At 37.1% G+C, this 21,136-nt stretch overlaps 1 protein-coding gene across 1 annotated transcript in view; it reads left to right on the top strand.

Annotated features, from left to right (window-relative positions):
- The first annotated feature begins 1,234 nt into the window (after window positions 1-1,234).
- Window positions 1,235-21,136, top strand: part of ndst3 (N-deacetylase/N-sulfotransferase (heparan glucosaminyl) 3) — an 81,727-nt gene continuing 61,825 nt past the window's right edge. The window contains exons 1-2 of the mRNA XM_051108314.1: window positions 1,235-1,607; window positions 3,462-4,721. Coding sequence (XP_050964271.1) covers window positions 3,738-4,721 — 984 coding nt within the window. The 5' untranslated portion in view covers window positions 1,235-1,607; window positions 3,462-3,737. The remainder of the gene's footprint in view (window positions 1,608-3,461; window positions 4,722-21,136) is intronic.

A 21,136-nucleotide genomic window follows, 5' to 3' on the forward strand; every position in this document is an offset into this window, starting at 1 on the left:
AGTTAACTATATTATTTAACATGAGCTAAGAATGAACAATATTTTTTCAGCATTTATTAATTTTAGGTCATGTTAATTTCAGCGTTTACTTAGCATTATTAAAACATAATAACATTAGTTAATGGACTGTGAACTAACATGAACAGACAATGAACAACTGTACTTTTATTAACCAACATTAACAAAGATGAATAAATGTAATAAATGTAACAAATGTTCATTGTTTGTTCATGTTAGTTAATACATTAACTAATGTTAACAAATGACACCTTATTGTAAAGTGTTACTATATTTGTTTATATGTTTAAAAAAAAAACTGTCAGCTGTTACAAGCACTATAGGATGCAACTTCTTTATGTCATGAAATTATATAATGTTAATAAATCAATATCTTTAAAATATTAAAAAATAAAGTAATAGAGTACATAATTGGCCTCTTCTGAAATCATGGTCAATAATAAAATAATGACAGGTCACAATGTTACCATCACAAAACCCCATCATGGTGATGCATGACAATAAACAAAGTATAAACAATCATAAATGTATGCATTCAGCATATACAGATATATTCCAACTTTTAAAAAAACAATTGATGGTTCATGCAGGGAAATCTAGGAATGCCCAATTTCGCCATGTTTTAAGGTAATATATTTTACTTAACAAAAACATAATTTTAAAAGTATTTTACCTCAATAGTACTGCCTGAAATACAAGTTACTTACTTTTTAAAGGTATTTCTATTTACTTCTATTTACTTTTTTTTTTTTTTTTAATAATATTTAAGCCTTTAACGCATTTTTAACATTTTTTTTAAAAGAAAAAACACATATCTTGTCTTTTATAAATACAATATCATTTATCTTAAGCCAACTTAATCAGTTAACAGAATTTTGCTCTATCATTGTTAGATTTTGTCTGGTAAAATTACAATTTTTTTTAACACTACAACGCAAATTTGTATAGGTTAAGTAGTATACGTACTTTTGCGGAGCTGCTTGTCTGTTGTTATTTAAACAATACTATATTGTCATCATTATTAAACTAAGAAATCAATTTGTAATTAGGGATGCTGTAATAAAAAGTATTAGCGTTTGTCACACTTTCCATATCTTATCATACCATTACATTATATACCATAAAAAGTGCCAATCACTCAGCATCTATCCCCTCTCTCTCTCTCTCTCTCTCCTCTCTCGCTCTCTCTTTGTAGGTGAGCTAAAGCGCAGAGAGCGGCAGCGGCACTATTCAGTCACTGGTGACAGTGGAGGGGAGTCGTATGTCTCAGCGCTCCTCTCGGGATATTCTCTTCAGTTCGTCTTTTGAGCGCTCCTCCTGTCTCCAGTCCTGTCTGTCCTCCTGTCTCCAGTCCTGTCTCCCCCCTTCCGCGCTCCTTTAATCCGTGTCGCAGTGAGAGAAAGAGAGAAAGGGGAAGAGGGCGCGGAGAGAATAGCGAACCGGTCCCCGCATCATTCCAGATGGCTGCCTCTGAATCAGTGGATGAGATTGGGCTCTCGGGTTCAGAGCTGTAAGGAGCTGGTGTTCGGGAGAGAGGCGGCTCTGCTGTGACAGCTTCCCGCTCAGCAGTGCCTCAGGTTCGGTTTAAGGTAAGGTCTCGTCGGCTGGAGATAGGGAAAGTGCGGCTTTATTTTGAGTTACGTTTAGTGTTGGAACTTTGGGTTGAACGGGGTGCTGAACGTCTTTGTGTGTGAGAGAGAGAGGTTTAGAGATGTGCTGTGTTGGAATGTCACGTTACCGGTATCTGACCGGAGATGCTGTGCGTTTAATCTTACGCGCGTTGTCTTTTACCTAATTATAATTTCCCTTAAGTGAAAACATTTCTTTAAGCGCGACTGATAACGGTCTCATGTTTAGTTTTGTAAAGAACAACCGCTAATGCACCGATAACACAAGCACATGTGTATGTTTTTTCGCCATTGTATCAGTGACTAAATGAAAAGTATTTGAAAACATCTTCTGAAATATTTTTCCGTGCTTACAGAACATCGTAGCCTAACCTTGCTAAATTTACTTATAGACTATAGACTTTGCCCTTTCTTTGTTTCTCTTTTTTTTTAAATATTCGACTTTCATTTTATCTTTATTGGTTTAGACATTTCCCTCGGGTTATTATTTACATAAAACTGTTAATATTATACAGAAACTGTAGCTTGTTTAGTTTTTTAACCAAATGTATTGATGTACTTAGTCAGTTGAACATGAGAGGACCAAGCCAAGAAATGTATTTAATATTAACACAGTATTATTAGTATTAATGTAAGTTAAAGATCTCATATTTTGCGATGGTTCCCAGTTCAAAGAATGCGCCGCCTCGCGGGGAAACACACGTTTGTTTCACTGTATTAGTAAGGACAACTCACAGACGCAGTGTTTTTTTTTTGTTTGTTTGTTTTTTTTTTGTTTTTTTTTAGTGGTGGTATTTATTAAACCGCAGGCTTACACAAACCTGTTGACGTTAGTTCTAAAACTAAATATGATTTAAAGAGCTTTTTAAATTGGGAGGGCCACTTCAAATGCACCAGTGTATTTTCAAAAGTATTAGCAGGTATTAGCCAAAACTGCACACACAGCAGGATATCCTGCACACTGCACTAACAGCAGAACAGTAAAAGATTAATATCACTTGTGATTACATGACCCATGTCATGTAAATTGCTAGAATGTCAATCTCTAATAATCCACTCCCTAAGTAAACCTGCATCTCAGGATGTTTTTTTGATAATCTCAGTTTTTCCGCGTTATGAAACTCATCCTGCGCCTCGCTCTCACATTCCCACCTTCTTGAATTCCCCTGTGATGTTCTCGCACAACGCTGTAATCTGTTATTTCAATCTTGTGTAATTCATGTGCCTTTAATTACGTACTCGGATATCACACAGACCGTGACATGCACATAGTCGTCGCACACACACATAAACAGAGAGTGAACAAGTGCACTTGTTGGATGTGCTAATGAGAATATATCCCATAATTTATTTTCTCACAAATCATCCTCATTGCCCCTACCTGCGTTAGGGTTTCTACAAGGGGAAAAAGAAAGTGTGCAGTTTAGCTGCCATCTCTTTTTTTAACTTTGAAGACAAAATGCACTTGTGCAGATTACCTGATGTACACAAAGTATATGTGTGACACAGTCGATTCCCATTAGACAAATGATGAATTTCTCCCTTAGAGCCACCCTTAGGCTCCTATTGGCTCATCCTCCAACTTCCTATTTATATACGGCCAATCACACACTCCTCCCGGGAAGTGTTGGCCACAGCTGGTGAAGTGTTGATTGAAAACAACCTGAAGGCTGACGGCTGTATTGCCCCTCAAGAGCATCCATACACACCCTTGATGAACACTTCTGTGACAGAAACACACACACATCTCAGAGATGCTTAAAGTTATACTAACACGTGAATTTGCTTGTCTTTTGTCATTTGTATTCTCTGCAGGTTTGTTGGGGGGTCAGGAGAAATCTCAGGACATGGAGGGTTGCTAGTTGGATGAGGATTCATTTCGGGAGCAGCTGGTGACGTAGGTTGAGTGCCACTTTTTAAACCAAAAACTCTTTCAGTAGCCTGTCTTGGAAGCAAATTTGCCAGTTTTGTGAGATGGTCACATGACTGGAGCATGATTACCAAAAAAGCCAATTTGCAGCTTTAGCCCGCCTCAGCGAACAATCAGAGACTCCCACCCACACACACTCCCACACATGTGCGCCGTTTGCCATGAATCTGGCCACCAAGCTGCGGAGGAATCTGAGGAGGCTGGTCATCCTCCTCGCCACCTTCTGTATGGTCAGCGTTTTAGTCTCCGCCTACTACCTTTACACAGGCTCCACCCAAGAACTGGACCTCGCGGACCGGGCCGTAGGTCCAGACTGTGCAGACCTCCGGGCGCTCCCTTTCCGACAGTCAGAGCCTCGGACGCCTAAACCGATCGATCCATCACGTAAGGATCCGGTGGTGTTGGTATTTGTAGAGAGTCAGTATTCTCAACTGGGACAGGACATCATCGCTATTCTAGAATCCAACCAATTTCGTTACCACGCCGAAATTGCACCGGGAAAGGGTGACATCCCACCTCTAACGCACAAAGGCCGTGGACGCTATGCATTGGTCATCTACGAGAACCTTCTTAAGTATGTCGGGATGGACGCATGGAACCGTGACCTTCTGGATAAATACTGTGCCGAGTACAGCGTCGGAGTCATCGCATTTCACCGTGCGAGTGAAAACTCCCAGCCTGCACTGCAGCTTAGGGGTTTCCCTCTGACATTGCGAACAAATGTCGCACTAAGAGACTGCTGCGTAAACCCCCGCTCACCTCTGCTTTACATAACGCGGGCGGAAGTAGATCGTGGCCACTTACAAGGAGAGGACTGGACTGTGTTTCAGTTCAACCATTCCACGTATGAACCAGTCCTACTGGCAAAAACTCGGCCCAGTGAAAATGGGGCGGCCCAGATGATACCGGGTCCCCAGGGTCTCCATGCTACCGTCGTGCAGGACTTGGGCCTGTATGATGGGGTGCAGCGTGTGCTGTTTGGACATGGGCTGAGCTACTGGTTGCACAGACTTATACTGGTGGATGCCATCGCTTTTCTCACAGGCAGAAAGCTGTCTCGATCTCTGGAACGTTACATCTTGGTTGACATAGATGATATTTTCGTGGGGAAGAAAGGGACGAGAATGAATGTGAATGACGTGAAGGTAAGAGATGGCTGAAAAGACAAAAAAATTCTTAAATTATTATTAATTACCACATTTAAATGATGTCATGATGGAATGCATAATTAGAGACATTCTACATTATACACACACACCTACCAAAAAATTATTTCCAATCTGTTCCAACTAATCACCAAAGACAAAACAAAGACTACTAGCTGAGCTCTAATTAGCTGTGTGGGATTTTGGAAGCAGCATTTGGTTGATATTTAGTTTGAGTTTCCCTTCGCAGGTGTTTGCGTCTGATTTACTGAATGTGAATGTTTTTGTGGACAAGAAGGGGATGTTGTGTGTGTGTGCGTCGCTGAATTGGAGTGGGTGTTTGAGTTGGCCTCAGTCAGTATAAAGAGGCTATTTAGAGGGACAAGAGCACTAAAATGGTGTTCATTCTCTCTTTCACACACTCATTCATAATCTCGTTCCCACGTTTGGCCCCTCTCTGAGGCTGTTCAACAGATTGAAGGGCCGCTCACACTCCATTGTGAGATGACTTCATGACTTCCAGAGCTTTCAGTTTCAAGTGTACACACATGAGTGTATATAAACTAATGCAGGCATTATGCAACAATTAGAAATGGATACACTGATTGGAGAGAGTCAAATATTTAAAAGAACAGTTCACCTAAAATTCTGACATATTTTTATTGATTTTAGTCCAAAAATGTATGATCTTATTACATTTTTTTTTTGTGGAACTCAAAGTAGAGTTTTTTTGAAGAATTGTTACACAGCTCTTTCTAAAGTTGTAGTGAACTGTTATAGGGTTAGTTCACCCAGATATTAAAATTAGCCCATTATTTACTGTAGCCCATTATTTACACCTAGGATGCAATCAAGGTATATGACTTTGTTCTTTCAGACGAATGCGATTGGAGTTATATTAAAAATTGTTCTGGCTCTTCTAAGCTTTATAATGGCAATGGGTAGGTGTTTCTTTTCAACAGTCCAAAACAAGTCCAATAAAGTGCATCCATCCATAATAAAAAGTGCCTCACACGGCTCCGGGGGGTGAATAAAGGCCTCCTGTAGTGAATCAGTGTGTTTCTGAAAGAAAAATATCCAGGTTGCACATGTGCCAGTGAGAAGTGACGAACACGGCGTGTACAGTAAGGCAAGTAAAGAAAGTAAGGAAAGTTTGCTTTCTTTGCTCCTGTAAACAAACGTTGGTTTTCACGAGATTCACAGGCACATGCGCTATGCGTACGTCCTATGTCATCCGCCCAGAACGGCTTCGATATACAACTGTCAGCGCAAGCTAGAGAAAAGTAATTATCATGTTTTAAATATGATGTTTTTCTTACAAAAACGCGTCAATTCGCTACAGGAGGCCTTTATTCACTCCCCGGAGCCATGTATTTATTAGACACTATTTATTATGGATGGATGCACTTTATTGGACTTCTTTTGGACTGTTGCAGAGAAACACCCACCCACTGTCATTATAAAGCTTGGAGGAGCCAAAACAATTTTTAATGTAACTCCGATTCTATTCGTCTGAAAGAAAGAAGTCATATACACCTAGGATGGCTAGAGGGTGAGTAAATCACGGGCTAATTTTCATTTTTGGGTGAACTAAGCTTTTAAAAGACAGAAACCCCCCTAAAAGTAGTCCATACAACTTCTTAAAGTTTTTTTCAAGCTAAATTTCAATCTAATAGGATTTTTTAAGACACAGACTAAAATGAAATGAAATAATTATACATTTAATGACTATCCGGTTGGGGAAATACACTACAATGGCAGTACATTGTGACTTACTTTAACACTTAACAGTATTTAAAGAGTGTTTAAATGCAGTTTCCTGATCATTTTTCAAATGCCCTAAATGGTTTTGGTGAAAACCTAATTGAACAGTAAAACTGTGGCGGCCGCCATTGACCTATTGTGTCCCATGCAGCACAACCCATTCAGTAGGTGGCATAAATGCTACTCCTGTTGTTTTTAATGGCATGACCTGTCCCAAATCCCACATTTGCGGTCTTGGCCACTTAAGAGTGCGTGCATGTGACAGGAAGTAAGTGCGTTAAATTGTTTCAGGCCTGAAAATGGCAAATCTCAGTGACCTTATTGTACACTGTTTATTCTAAGCATATACTAGTCTGCTGCTTTAAATTCTCAAGCTCATTACGGCAGGATTGTTTCTGATTGCCTGTCAATGTTTTTAATCATTCATCAGCTTTTAAACTGATTCCAAGCTTTTAAACTGATTCCAACGATACTGTTTTTCTGCCTTTAACGTTATAGCTGTGGTGTGGACTGTGCTATTCTTTTATATTGAGCACGATTTTTAGAACTGTATCATTATCGTTATCGTTCTTGGTGTGAATGGGCCTTAAATCCAAGCCTAATCGTATTCCATTATTCATTAAGTTCTGGAACTTGCGTGCCTTGTAATCCCGAGATGTCAAGGAAAACTTTGCAGTTTTGAAATTAATTTTATTAGCTATCACAATTTCTCCAAAACATAAAGTGTTGCCTATTTTTTAGTACAAGGATGTGTATGAGTATTTTGTGAACCTGTTTTTATTACTTTTTAGCACCACAATTAAATTTAAGTTTACGTTTATTTTAAAGTCATTGCAGTTTTGAAACACTATGTTGTAAGTGTGTCCCACTGATTAATCAGAAGGTCTGCACACATTTGCGGTCTTCATGCCCACTTTGGCCAAATTCAGGAAGTAAACAGACAAGTGGTCAAGTGCAAAGACCTCGAATGGGTATTGGGACAGGCCTGCAGTTATCAAATGGAGAGCAATGATGGCTATCATTACAGTTTTATTTTAGTATAAAACTGTTGTGTTGTGCATTATTAAGTTCACAGATTTGTGGTGCTTTTTTTGTCTTTTTTGAATAGTTGTTGTAAGTAGCTACAAATTGGGTATATGCATATTGCAAAATTTGCATATTGTGTTTCCATAAATATTTTAAAATGTAATTAAAAATGAGGTACCTAACATTCTTTGTCACATTTTAAAATATTGAACTCATTGGACACAGGAATGGCACATTCTTTATAGTATCATTTCCTTATGGGTCATTTCCTTGTTCACTGTCCGTCGATTTCAAACAAACAGACTCTATAAACAGTGTGATACCATTAAACCTAGCGTGGGTACACATTTAATTTCCGAATCTAATGTTCTCTGAGAAAGGTTAGTGGCTAAGCACGTGACACCTCCCCAGATGTTGCTAGCTAAGAATGTGCACTGTCAAATTCTTCCCGATTGGTCTGAGCTAATTTAGACCTGGCAAATGAGCCAGCGGTAAGATGGAGGTTCTGGAGGGGGTGCTCAGGGAGAGAATTAGAGCTAGTCGCTCTGGAGCACGGCTGGAAATGTCAGCGGAAAATTCCCGGAGGATTCTGGGGAAAAACAAGGCGTGTAGTGATGGGGAGAGAAGTGGGAAGGCTTTGATCCACCAGCCATTGTTTTTAGCCACTGTTACTGCTGGTTATAGAGAAGCCTCTGACTGTTTATGGCGGGCTGTCAGAATCCAGAACAGGTGCGTGTGTTTGTGCGTGTGCGAGGAAAGGCCGAGACTAAGCCAGTGGAATGAAATGGCAGATAACAGTTAATCAATGGAAACCCATGGTTCTTAACTGATAGGTCGCAAACCAAAATTGGGACACGAGTCTGTTCTGATAGGGTCAGGATGGAATAAACAATGCTAAATATTGAATAAAATCCAACTAATCATGTAAGGGAGAGGAAAACATTTCCTATATTCTTTGCTGTGTATTAGTAGAAAGTTGGTAATGCTTAAAAAAGCTAAAAATCAAAAACATCCAGACTATGTCAATAGCATTTGTTCTTGGTTCTAAAACAAACCCAGTTGAGAACCACTGGTTTGTAAAATTTTACCAAAATTCTTGTTAGATTACTGTAACAGTCATACAACAGACACTTCTTGACTTTTGTTAGAATAGGCTCATCTCATGTATTTGTAGAGAGTATAAAGATGAGAGAGAGAAAACAAGAGTGAGAGCGAGAGAGAAAGGAACCCTGTGTGCTCTAGATGTAGGTGTTGTAGATTAGAATGTCACTCTTAGTGACTGGTTGCCATATCTCCCATCAGCCCATGGGGCAGGCTGAAAAAACAGGGGACACCAGTGATAAATGACTTGATGCACACTTGCACACACTCACAAACACAAATGGGATTTACCCTCACTTTATGTGTGTGTATGTGTGTGTGGATTCCCCAAGCAGAGATTCTGCTGAAATTGCAGTTAAAGTGACCTTGTGTTGGTGATTGTGTAACATGGCATTTCAGCACAGTTGCTTTTGTATGGTTGTGTGTGTAAGTGACAGCATGTGTAGTACAGAACTCACCCAACTTAAACTGTAGTGTTTATGGAGTATTTATGAATTTCATTATGTACACTTGGGGAATATATCAGTGCACATTAGTTATATTTGCAGTGAATTTGCTGATATTTTCCCCCTGGAGTTAAGTTTTTAATATAGGTTTAATATAGATTATTTTTCTAATATATTTAATTAATTTATCCCTACACACTACCATTCAAGACTGCATTTATTTAAAGGGGACATTGGATGCAAAATTCACTGTTAAATGGTGTTTGCATATAAATGTGTCTTAGCAGTGTGTGGACACAACCACCCTACAATGATAAACATCCATTCACTCTTTTTTTTAATCCCCAAAAACCTAAACAGTCTCAGTTATCAAACCGTTTTGATTTTCTGAGCAGTATGATGTCATAATGCTCAGGCCCCACCCACAACCACTGACGGACTGTCCCGTATTACCGTATTTCCACCCTCAGCCAGTTGTATGCTCTCCACTGTCCGCTGTCCGCCATTTTCTCTGCACTCGAGTAGCTATAGCGACAATGTAGGTATTTGGGTGTAAAAGTGAACATAAGAGTCTTCATTTTCTCCCGACATGAGAGCAATGGTTTTGTAGGTAATGCACCACCAAATACACAAAATGGAAGAGGGGACAGGGTGAGCAGTAGCTCATTATCATTTAAAGAGACATACGCTGAAACAGCTCGCTGTGAACAGAGCTGTTTTTAACAAGGTACTGTAAAAAGGATGTTGTTTTACATGACCATTGAGGAATTTTAGCCAAAGTATATTGCAGACATTTCACGAAGACCCTAAAAAAATCATACCAATTTGTGGAAAATGGGGATTCAATGTCCCCTTTAATAAAAAAAAAAGAGTCAAAACTGTGATATTCTGAAATATTATTTAAATTGAAAATAATTATTTTCTATTTTAATTAATTTATCCCTGTGATGCAAAGCTAAATTTTCAGCAGGCATTACGTAGAAATCTTCTGTCCAAATGTAAATGCCTTTTACTGTGCCTTTTAAATAATTTAATGCATCCTTGCTGAATAAAAGTATTAAATGCTTTAAAAAAAAACATCTTACTGACCCCAAACTTTGTAGTAACAACCTTTTTATGATTTTATTCTTTTTACCTTTTGCTTTTATCAAAAACAGTTTTGAGAGTCACTGACGTGCTTTTGTATGCTTGCATGATTTGACATCAAGCATTAATAGCATGATTTGACATCAAGCACTGATAGCATTCAAACCTACCTGATAGTGTTATAGTGTATAGCAAAAGTGATATAAAAACGCATTTGTTGATGCATCTGTGCTATTTTAACTTCCGGAGCTCTTCATTACTCAAGTGCAATGCCGTATCACGTGAGCTACCAAGCAAACCTACTGAATTAGAAAACTCATGCATATGAAGCGATATATGTGATGACAATGTTCAAAAGTATCAGTTTTCAAATCCCACAGAATGTTAAAATTCTTTCAAGTCATAGCATAATATTCTGCAAGTAACTGTGTGAAAATTAGGCTTTATTCATCAAAACTCTATACCTGAAAATCATACTTGTGTAAAAAGAAAAAAAAAAGTCATAGTCATAGTTTTACTGCTTCTGGTGTTGATTTCAATTGGAAACTCCAGTGATTCATTCATATAGGTAAGTTTTTTCAGTTTTGTATATAGAGGCACATATTTCCAGTGAGCTAATGTTGTAAAATGTTGTAGGCAAATTTATATAAATATTGCAGTTTATTACTGTGCTTACAGTTGTGGAAAACCATGAAATGATTTCATTATTTTTAACTGGATTTTGACTGTATTTGGCGTCTTGCATAAATTCTAATTGACTACAAAAGTTGTTTGGTCGAAATAATGGTTTCTCTGAAACAAATCACTCTTGTCTTTTCAAAGCAAATGCATAAATATCGAGACTGTTGGCTGTATCTTGTGGCCCTGGTAGACTTACAGCGGGTCATTGTGTATGTGTGTGTGTGTGTGTGTGTGTGTGAGAGAGAGAGAGAGAGAGAGAGAGAGAGAGTCTGCATAGTGAGTATGATTCTTGGCTTTGAAGCAGCATATAGATGAGGATTAAAGACAAAGCTGCCACTTCTTCAACTGCACACTGACTTCAACATGTACTGTAAGACAGAATCACAGCGAACAGAATCACAATATCAAAGCTATACCTGCACACATTTAGCCAGAGAATCAAAGTGACTCCTGAAGCCTCCCTCTCACACACCAGCTCACACGTAGACACAAATATGGGTTAGAAAACAAGGGAAATGAGAGAGAAGAATGGCTGCTCATTTCCGTTACAGACACTTCTGAAGAGAGAAAAAGTGATTTAAAGGGAGTTAACGAAATAGTTCACCCAAAAACTAAAAAAAAAATGCTGAAAACTTACTCACCCTCAGGCTTTTCAAGATGTAGATGAGTTTGTTTCTCCATCTGAACAGATTTGGAGAAATTTAGCATTACATCACTTTCTCACCAATGGATTGTCTGCAGTGAATGGGTGCCGTCATGAGAGTACAAAAAACTGGTAAAAACGTCACGTCCACTCCAGTCCATCTGTTAAAGTTTTGTGAAGTGAATAGCTCTTGGTTTGTAAGAAACAAATCCATCGCAAAGATGTTTTAACTTGAAACCATTTAAAGTTTTAAAATGCCATAATAATGCATCCTCCACTGAAAAGTCAATTCCCTGTTGTCCTCTCACAGCAAAATCCACCAACATATTAGTACTGTTTTGTACAGTTTTCACTTCTAAACAGTGCATATTTCTCTTGTGATTTAGATGAGATGACTTTTCTCACTGGAGAAAGCAATATAAAAAGAGGAAGTTTTAGAATTATAGATAGAGGAATATTCTAGCAAGAAGCAATGGTGTGACGTTAATACGTTTTAATGATGAATATGTTCATTATAAACAGCTTTTCGCTTCACAAAATGTTAAATGATAGACTGCATGGAGTGTGGATTACTTGTGGATGGATTATAGTGATGTTTTTATCAGCTGTTTGCACTCTCATTCTGACAACACCCATTCACTGCAGAGAATCCACTGGTCAGCAAGAGATGTATTGAGAAATTTCTTCAAATAATCTACATATTGGATGGCATAAGGGTGAGTAAATTGTCAGCAAAGTTTCACCTTAGACCTTATATCATGAGGTCTAATCCACAATGCAGCTGCATCTGACCAAGAACTGCCCACTTAAACAGGAAGAGACATTTTGTCCAACATGTTAAGCTACAGTATAAAGCTTCTGTACCAACTGCCTTTTTTTTTTTTTTTTTTTTTTTTATTTTTTTTTTAGCTTTTTCTGAGTCTCCATGAAAAAAAAAAAAAAAAAAAAAAAAAGAGTAGCAGAAAAGATGTATGGACATATTCTGCCCTGAAGTGCTTATTGTATCAACCAGCTCCTTGTTAACATGACTTCTCTTCCCTATGGACTGATAAAAAACCTCTGTGAGCTCTTACTCCCGGAAGTTGTCAGATTAGAGTTTGCCAGATTGAGCAAGTGCTTTCCAGTTTTGTGTGCAATATGCATCTGACCGTGGGTGGCTCATGCCGTCTGTGAACAAGACTAGCTTAATTGTAGAACTAACAGTTTTTGGTAATAGTTATGCTTAATTTAATTTAATTGCATTTGTTTAGTGATTAATTCTAAAATTTTGACACATTTCAGAATCTTAATTTTTTGTATTATTGGTGCATAACTTTGTAGTGAGAAAAAATTTACAGAAATGTAGTGTAGCAACAATGACTGCACCCGATGATGGAGCAGAACGTGAAGTGTAAAGAGTTGCCTTTTTTTTTTTTTTTTTTTTTTTTTTTTTGCATTCCCAGTTGAAAAATCCAGCATATGCTGGCTAGGTATGTTTTTGACTAATTTTTTGGCTTTTTTGCCTTTATTTAGACTGGACTAATTAGATTGGACAGGAAGCAAAGTGGAAAAATGGGGGATGGGACTGGAAAAAACAAACTCGAACCGGGTTACATATGCCACACATTCTATCTGTTGAAAAAAACAGCATATGATGGTTAGGTATGTTTTGAAGCGTGGCTGCTGGTCATGAGCTGGTTTAAGCTGGTCATGTGTTGGTCCTGAGCAGAAGCTAGTTGCTTAGGACCAGTTTCTTGTTTCTTTTGTATATTTTGATAGGCAAACAGACTCTGCTGAATGGGAAAACCTCTAGGTCAGAGATTTTGTAATTTGTGCACCTCGTCCAGGTTTGATTGTGTAATGTGCGCTCGGTTATGCTAACAAGACGACAGACTGAATGAATGTTGCATAATGTGAACAGTGCAGTGATTTTGGTAGTTTGAAAGTCATGTGAACCTGATACTTTCAGAGCAGATTGAAACTGAAGCATCAGTCTGATGTTAAATCTGAGCTTCAGGAGGTCAAATACAGACCAACCAGAGAAAAACTCACACACCAGACCTATTTTCAGAAAGTATTGATCCAATGATATTTCTGCTCTGAGTAAGATGGAGCTGGTGTATGTGTGTTTCCGTTAAAGGGCTACGGAGGTTGCTAAGCAGCTGTCTTCATTTTCAGCCGCACACTCACGTCAACAACACACTCACACGTGTGTGTCCTCTCACACTTGACACATTATGAGCCGTGCTGGGGAAGCTACTTGCCAAGCTACATATAATTTAAAGTATAGACAAGCTACGCTTAAAAAAACTGTTTACAAATAACAAAAAGTAGTTAACTACATTGCAGATAAGGGGATGTTATCTTTAAATGATATATGATTCAGTTCAAAAGAGCCGTGTTTATCATGCTTAGCTATTAAGAAAAAAAAGTCTAGTCGAGTGCATTGTGGGTTTTATATTCAAAGACTATAAAAATAGAATAGAAATTGTACAATGCATTTATTGCATTTATTGCAATGATGCATTTATTGTGAACACTAAAAAAGTTTGAAGACATAAAAATGTATATGAACAAACCTCTGGCACGATAGGGTAGGTTATGCTTTTTGTTAAATAAAGTTTTGCTATTCTGAAAGGTGCCAGTATAAATATACATGGATAGAAAAAGACAGAGAGAAAGAGGGTGGTAAGAGGGAGGGGAAACAGAAAGCCGTGTTGCTGAGAAAAGAGTGTTGCTGTGACAACAATATGTTTGGCATTTGTGTGGGATTATTTCTTTTTGCCAACCTTATTTCTCTTTCCACCTTTATTTTTGTCTTCTCATCCTTCTTATTCCCCCCTTTTTACATGTACAAGCTTTAGCAATCACCCCTGTTTTTAACCTGCTTTAAAAAAAGCAAAGTTTATCTAGCCGATGCTCATTCTCTCTGTATCTACATCATGGTTCATGGCCCTTCCAATCCAGATCTTACCCAAAAAAAGAGCCTGGAAGTGCTTTGTACATTTAGGCCGGATGTTTTAAAGTCCTGTTATGCCCCCGTGTTAGCGAGAAAGATACACATTATGCAAAGCTGTTGTTTTCTCTACATCTGAGGTCAGGTGGTGTGCTTTGTTGCAGTGATAAATCTCTGAAGGAAAGTTTTGTTAAAAACATTCATCCACCTACATCTGTGAACACGATATAATAGTAACAGCGTCAGAAAAGTCATGTCCATTCAAACTGAGTGGGCACGTGCCTCTTCAGATTTCTCAGCCAAGTAAATTTTGAATGCAACTTTAAAGGCAAAAAAAAAAATGTTTGCATCTTTGATAAGTATTTTGTTTGTTTGTTAGTACACGCTTGAACCCCTAAAAATAATAGGGGAGTTTGAAAAATTACCAGGGGCATTTCCTCCGAGGAGGCAACAGAGGCAACACTATTTATACATAAACGTGTATAAACTTGTTTTTCTAAAGAAACATTGTCCAATAACGACACCAGCATGTAAAGTTACACCGGAAGTCCGCATCTCTCTCGCCTCCCCTGAGGTCCTAAAGCATGCAGTGAGTTTGATGGGGGGTAACTGAGAATGAATGATGAAAAGTCATGTGAGAGGAGACAATGCCTCCATCTTGATATTAATGAATATGGCTAGTTATGATCAGCTGTGATTTGGCGTTCGCGAATTTGAATGAACAATATAATGGCGTTAATGGGAAGACTAACGTTAAATAAGTAAGTAAACAACTCACACACTTAAATATACCCACTTTGTTAAATCAAAATAAGACTTAAAAATAGCATGAAAACATGATCTGTGAGTTTTTAGTAGAGTAATCAGCTTGGTGAAATTTAAAGTAAATCTGTGTCTCTGACTAATATTTAACAAGCTTTCATGACTGATGATTCGAAAAATAAAAAAAAATACTTAACTTTTAAAAAAAAGAATAGCTAAACATAAGTTCACAAATAAAAAAAATATATTGTTTAAATTGTTACTGACTTGAGTTATCATTTTGGAATAAATGTAAAATGCTTAAAAACACTAACTTGAGATTCATACTTGAAGTGTTTCCATGTTTGAATATTTTAGAAAAAAAAAAGAAATTGACAATTATTGCTCCCCCATTTTATGGCACTCCCTCAATAGTTCTACTGTAGAGATTAATAAATATAAAGTTAAAAAAAAAAAGTAAATTACCAAAAAAACTAAATACTACTAAATTACATTATGGGCATGTGTTTTTATATCTTGGTACCAGTTATTGGTTATTATTAAAGGCACTTTTAGATTACAGAAAATTACAAAACAATTCAGATTTCTGAACCCCCATACGCCCCCTTGAGGAAGACCACTTTTGGTCCCACAGGAAGCAGTCCAATGTCATACATAACCATAAATTATTTAGATGGTTTCTTCTTTCCACTATTTTTCTGCCCCTCGTAACATCAGTAGCATTTAACATGTTTTCTATACTGTATATGCCTATCAAACGAACAATGTTACCCAAAATTAAGAATGTACAACCAGACACACGCACAGTCAAACATAAAAAAACTAATTGACAGACATAAAAGTAGCATTTTGCCTCCAGTAATCTGAGAATGAGGCTTCACTGAGGTAGATTAATAGGCATGTATATGCGCATGCTCTTTTTTTTTCTCATGGCCTCAGGAATAAGCAATGATTTCATGTCCAATAAATATTACATGCTGAGCCTTTCCCGGATCCCCCGGTGCACGCGCACACATGTACACATATGCACAGTGTGCCTTTGAAAAGCAGATTTGATCCACAACAGACTATGTTAAGCTTTGTGGCTTTAGTAAGTCATTAAACACAGACCTAACATAAACTGAGGTAAACCAGATAGATAGATAGATAGATACATAGATAGACAGATAGAAGTTGGTTTGTTGGTTTAGTATTTAAGAAACATGTTGCTAACAAAAACTGTAGAAATGGCTGTCTCTCTTTTTCTTTGTCCCTCTCTCTCTGTCATTCTCTAGGGGCATGTTCGTCTTCTTGCCTACCCAGATGTCTTCAGCTATTTGTCAGCATTTCAACAGGTCCCCTCCTCCTTCCCTCCACCACTTTCACTCTTTTCTCCCTCCTTCCCTCTCCCTCTATCTCTCCCCTGTGAGGAATCGATCAGTGCTTTCAGGTCATTAACATGCATCTCTGTCACTCTATCTTCTCCCTGATCGGCCCTCAATGTCAGCAAAGAGACGCGCGAAGAGAGGAGAGAAAAAGAAACGTTCAGATGAAAGAGTGAAGGATGAGAAGAGATAATGTAAGAACCTGAAAGAGGACAGTGAGCTTGATAGGAAAAAGATAGAAAGAATGAGTGATAAACATACAGCGGTCTTGACACGGATGTATGTTTTTCATCCCTCACCAGAGGGTCGTTTACATATGTGTGCGAAATGAAATGAAGCACAGCTGTGGTGGCAATCTTTAAATATAATTTGCTCACTCTGCAGTCTAATAAAAGCCAGTCAATCTGATTAACTCTGGTTATCTGTCCCTTTCTCCCCCTCACTGTTCTTTTATGAGGATCTGAACACTATGAACTCGCTGATAAACTTGCTGTTATGTTTATGTTTCAGTGTAGTTTTATGTTTCAGAAACGTTTGGAATAATTCTATGCACTCAACAGAAGCTTGTGAAAATTAAAAAAACACTCACGTGTCACTTTGACACGTTCACTGTCTGTGTTAACCTTCTGTTGCAACAAATTATCTTTACTTTGTAAACACATCATGCATACAATAACAATAATATACTCAGTTAAGAAGGGGTGACTTATTCACATTCACCGAAGTGCTTTGAAACACAGCATTATTTAGTGTGTTGACGTAATTTCAACTGAAACAGGAAGACAGGGCGGGACGTATCAAGCAGCCCCGCCCTTTTTTTTTAAATAGTAGTGTTTTGTTTTTATCACAACTTGGGCCAGAGCCATTGAGCTTGGTAATGGTGCATTTGACAGCGTATGACAGCCACAGTCTAACTGACTACCCTTTAGATTCAATATGAAACAGTTCCACTGTAAAAAAAAAAAAAACAATTTGTTGAGTCAACTTAAAATAATTTGTTAACACGCTGCCTTAATTTTAAGTTCAGTTGACTCAAAAAAAAGTTTATTCAACTTGAAATGTTATGTTTTACAAAGTGACAACTTAGATATTTGAGTTGATTTAACTTACAGTTTTAAGGCAGCTTTTAATTTTAGTCAACTCGAATATCTAAGTTGTCACTTAGTACAACTCAACATTTCAGGGTGACTAAACTCATTTGAGTTGACTGAACTTAAAACTAAGGCAGCAGGGTAACAAATTATTTTAAGTTGACTCAACAAATTGTTTTTTTGGTTTTTTTTACAGTGTACTAATGCAAAACAGTGATTATTATAACCATTTCTCTTTTTAATCTCATCGAAATCGAATAGCATAGCATTCTGTGTAGAATTTAAATAAATCCGTCATATGATCTACGCTGACTTGCACATATGTGGACAAGTGCCCGATTTTAGCCGCAGGCTCGCTGCTTCAGCGTCTATTTATAGTGTAGGGGGCGGGACGCTCTGGGTTCTAGAGAGCATTTGATTGGACAGAAAGTTGGAGGAGAAGCTGTAGTGCAGGGTGATGTCATCAAAAGCATTGATCCATATTGGTGGAAGTGAGAGATTGTAAGTTTTGAATGCTTATATGTTGTAAATGCAAACTGACAAATTGCTTTGGAGCACACTAGCTTATACATAACCTTATGGCTAACATATTTATCTTGAAAGTCCAAAAACGTCCATTTTGATTTCATGGGAATTTTAAGAAGTAAACTTCTATTTTTAGACATTTAATCTAATTTAATTGGAATTCTTTAAATATCTTTGCCTAGAAGCAATTTGTGCAAGAGTGTAATGGATTTAAATGTAGCAAAGGCCAGCATGATTGGTATTCAGGTGTGTGTGTGTGTGTGTGTTTATCCATTATTAAATATCTACCTTTTAGTATTTACTTAACATTTAATAAAATAAAAAAGAAACATTTTCATTAGTTTATATCATGTAGCAGTGTTTGGTATTCAGCAGTGGCAAAGAGTTATTAATTTCTTTCCATTGTCACATAGTGTTGCCTCCAGGAAACGAAGCACCTAAGTATTACTTTTCAAAATTGTTTTTATGAAACTCAAACATTATATTAATGAAGTCTATTTTATGCAAGAATATTGAACTTTTATTTAAACATCACCTTCAGTTAAAAACAATTCAGTAAAAACTCAATTTATACACACCTGTTGTCACAACTTCGTGTGAAGGATAAGCACGAAGACGAAGGTCAATGAAATTAAAAGTCTTTAAAATATTCCAAACAGGTAAATCCACAAGCAGGGAAGGAACACGCGTACACATAGACGAGACCGGACCACAAACACTGAACTGAAATATAAACTTATAAAGACAGGTGATTATAATTAACTTAATTAAGACACAGGCGATACAAGGTTAACTAATAATGACATAATGAGGGCAGGAACAGGAAAACCATATATGGGCACATGAGGGAAAAACCAATACAAATAGTCCAGGGGTGTGACACCTGTATTGAGCAAGTGAATTATACATCTCTCCATTACGTCTTAAGGGCACTGATTAAATTTCTGTGGAGCAAAAGTCAGTAGAATGCACTTTCCTTGAAGAAACCGTATCATTGTACGCTCTGATTACTTTGTCTGATTACTAGCGCAGTGGATCGGAGCGTGTGCTGTTACTTATTAGGCTGAAGCTGATTAATGAATTCAAATTAGTGATTCTACCACTTCAGTTCATCCAAGGCATTTTAGGTCAACCAATGACAGTAAGTTTAGAAATGAGCTTAATTGTGTGCGATCTCTATTTGAAGTTGGCAAAGAAAGCTTGTGAGGGTGGAAATGAAGCTTATGTGCATGTGTGTGTTTTCTGGAAGCTTCCAGTGTCACTAGTATCCAGGCACAGCATCTGGATTATTGCAGGCCACAGAAGTGATGCCAGTTGTAATCTTGGCAGAAACAACCGTTCCTAGTGGTTGATGTTGGTACATAAGTTACAAATATTTTGTTGATGTATATTTTATATATATTTCCCTTATGCACTTCAGTTATGCAAGAAAACTGCCAAGAAAAATGACAAATTATGCAGAAATATAATTTATGGGATTTTTGATTTTGTTAAAACATTAGAGGGAAAAAATAGATTTTTATGTTTATATATATATATATAAGTTTATATATATTATAAAGCTCATCAAGAGTGTTGTGGAAAAACAAACCATAAATATGTTAACTCTATTATTTATTGAAGCAGTGTATTTTTTAACATGAATAATGCTAAAAAAGTAAGTTAGATTATATAAAATCAAAATAAAATATTAAGCAAGTGTTACATTACAAATATTAACTGTTTATGTATAGTTTAAATAAACTGAATTTCTATAAGTTATTTTCAGGGCAGTCTGTGGAGGTTAGTCTTGTTCTTCTGAAGGGTCTGAAACTTTTGAGGGTATTTAAAACTAAATATGCTGCTTCAATAAATTATAATATTAGTATATTTTGAAAATAATTTAAAATATTTGTAACTTTTTCCTCACCGGCATTTTTGAAAAAAAGTTGGCAGCCACCACCAGCATTTTTGATCATTTTCATTAAAATTTCATGGCCCCCAGAATGTTTTGTTGTATGAATATACAAACATGCAATACATTAAAAGAACAGCCTCTACTTTTAAACAAAAAAAAAAGTCTGTTGTATTCTAGCTTCAAGAATTCTTTTTTTATCAACACTTCAATGTAGGTAAGTTTCATTTAAGGTTTTGAGCAAAAAGCTGAGAAAATAGCATTTTTGTCAATGACTACATCTGGGTCATTTTCAGTGCAATGACACTCCTAAATCTCCACAGTCTATTACTACTTCCTGCATCAACATTTCATTCTGTAACATTAGGCAGTTTTCATTTATATGCTGTTTATTGTTGATGATAGCATTATTTTTCAAATGCATCCACTTACATATGAGATTTCTCGTTTCTGCGTCTTCCTCGTCTGTGTTTTTGATCGGGAGATTTTGGACTCATTTAGGAGATGTGTAATAGCCCCCTTAGCGTCTAACTACGCGTATAGCACATAAGAAATAAAATAAAATAAAATTCAGTGTTTAGAGGGAAAACGTTGTCTCATGAATAACGGAAAATTCTGTGTTTGGCAGGGAAAGAGTTAACAGTACTCTTGGTTAGCTTTATAGTGACGTGGCAAATGCATCATGGGATGCGAGTCTACTCAGAATTTCTTTGAGTGTTTATTTTTCTCGTGTATGTTTTTCCATAGCATTTTGTTCTACGCATTTATATAGTAGACAGCTCAGACAGTGTCAGTAGTGTTGTGACTTACAGGGGTGGATGAAATTATGTTGTATTGTTATAAAATTATATATTAATTATATTAAAGGGATAGTTCACCCAAAAATGACAATTGGATGTTTATCTGTTTACTCCCAGGGCATCCAAGATATAGATGACTTTGATTCTTCAGTAGAACACAAACGAAGATTTTTAACTCAAACCGTTGCAGTCATATAATGGCAGTCAATGGGATTCACGGCTTTGAGAGTCAAAAAAAAAACGTACACAGACAAAATCAAATTAATCCCTGCGGCTTGTGATGATACATTGAGGTGT

This window comes from Labeo rohita, chromosome 1 (genome assembly GCF_022985175.1).
Source record: "Labeo rohita strain BAU-BD-2019 chromosome 1, IGBB_LRoh.1.0, whole genome shotgun sequence".
NCBI lineage: Eukaryota > Metazoa > Chordata > Actinopteri > Cypriniformes > Cyprinidae > Labeo > Labeo rohita.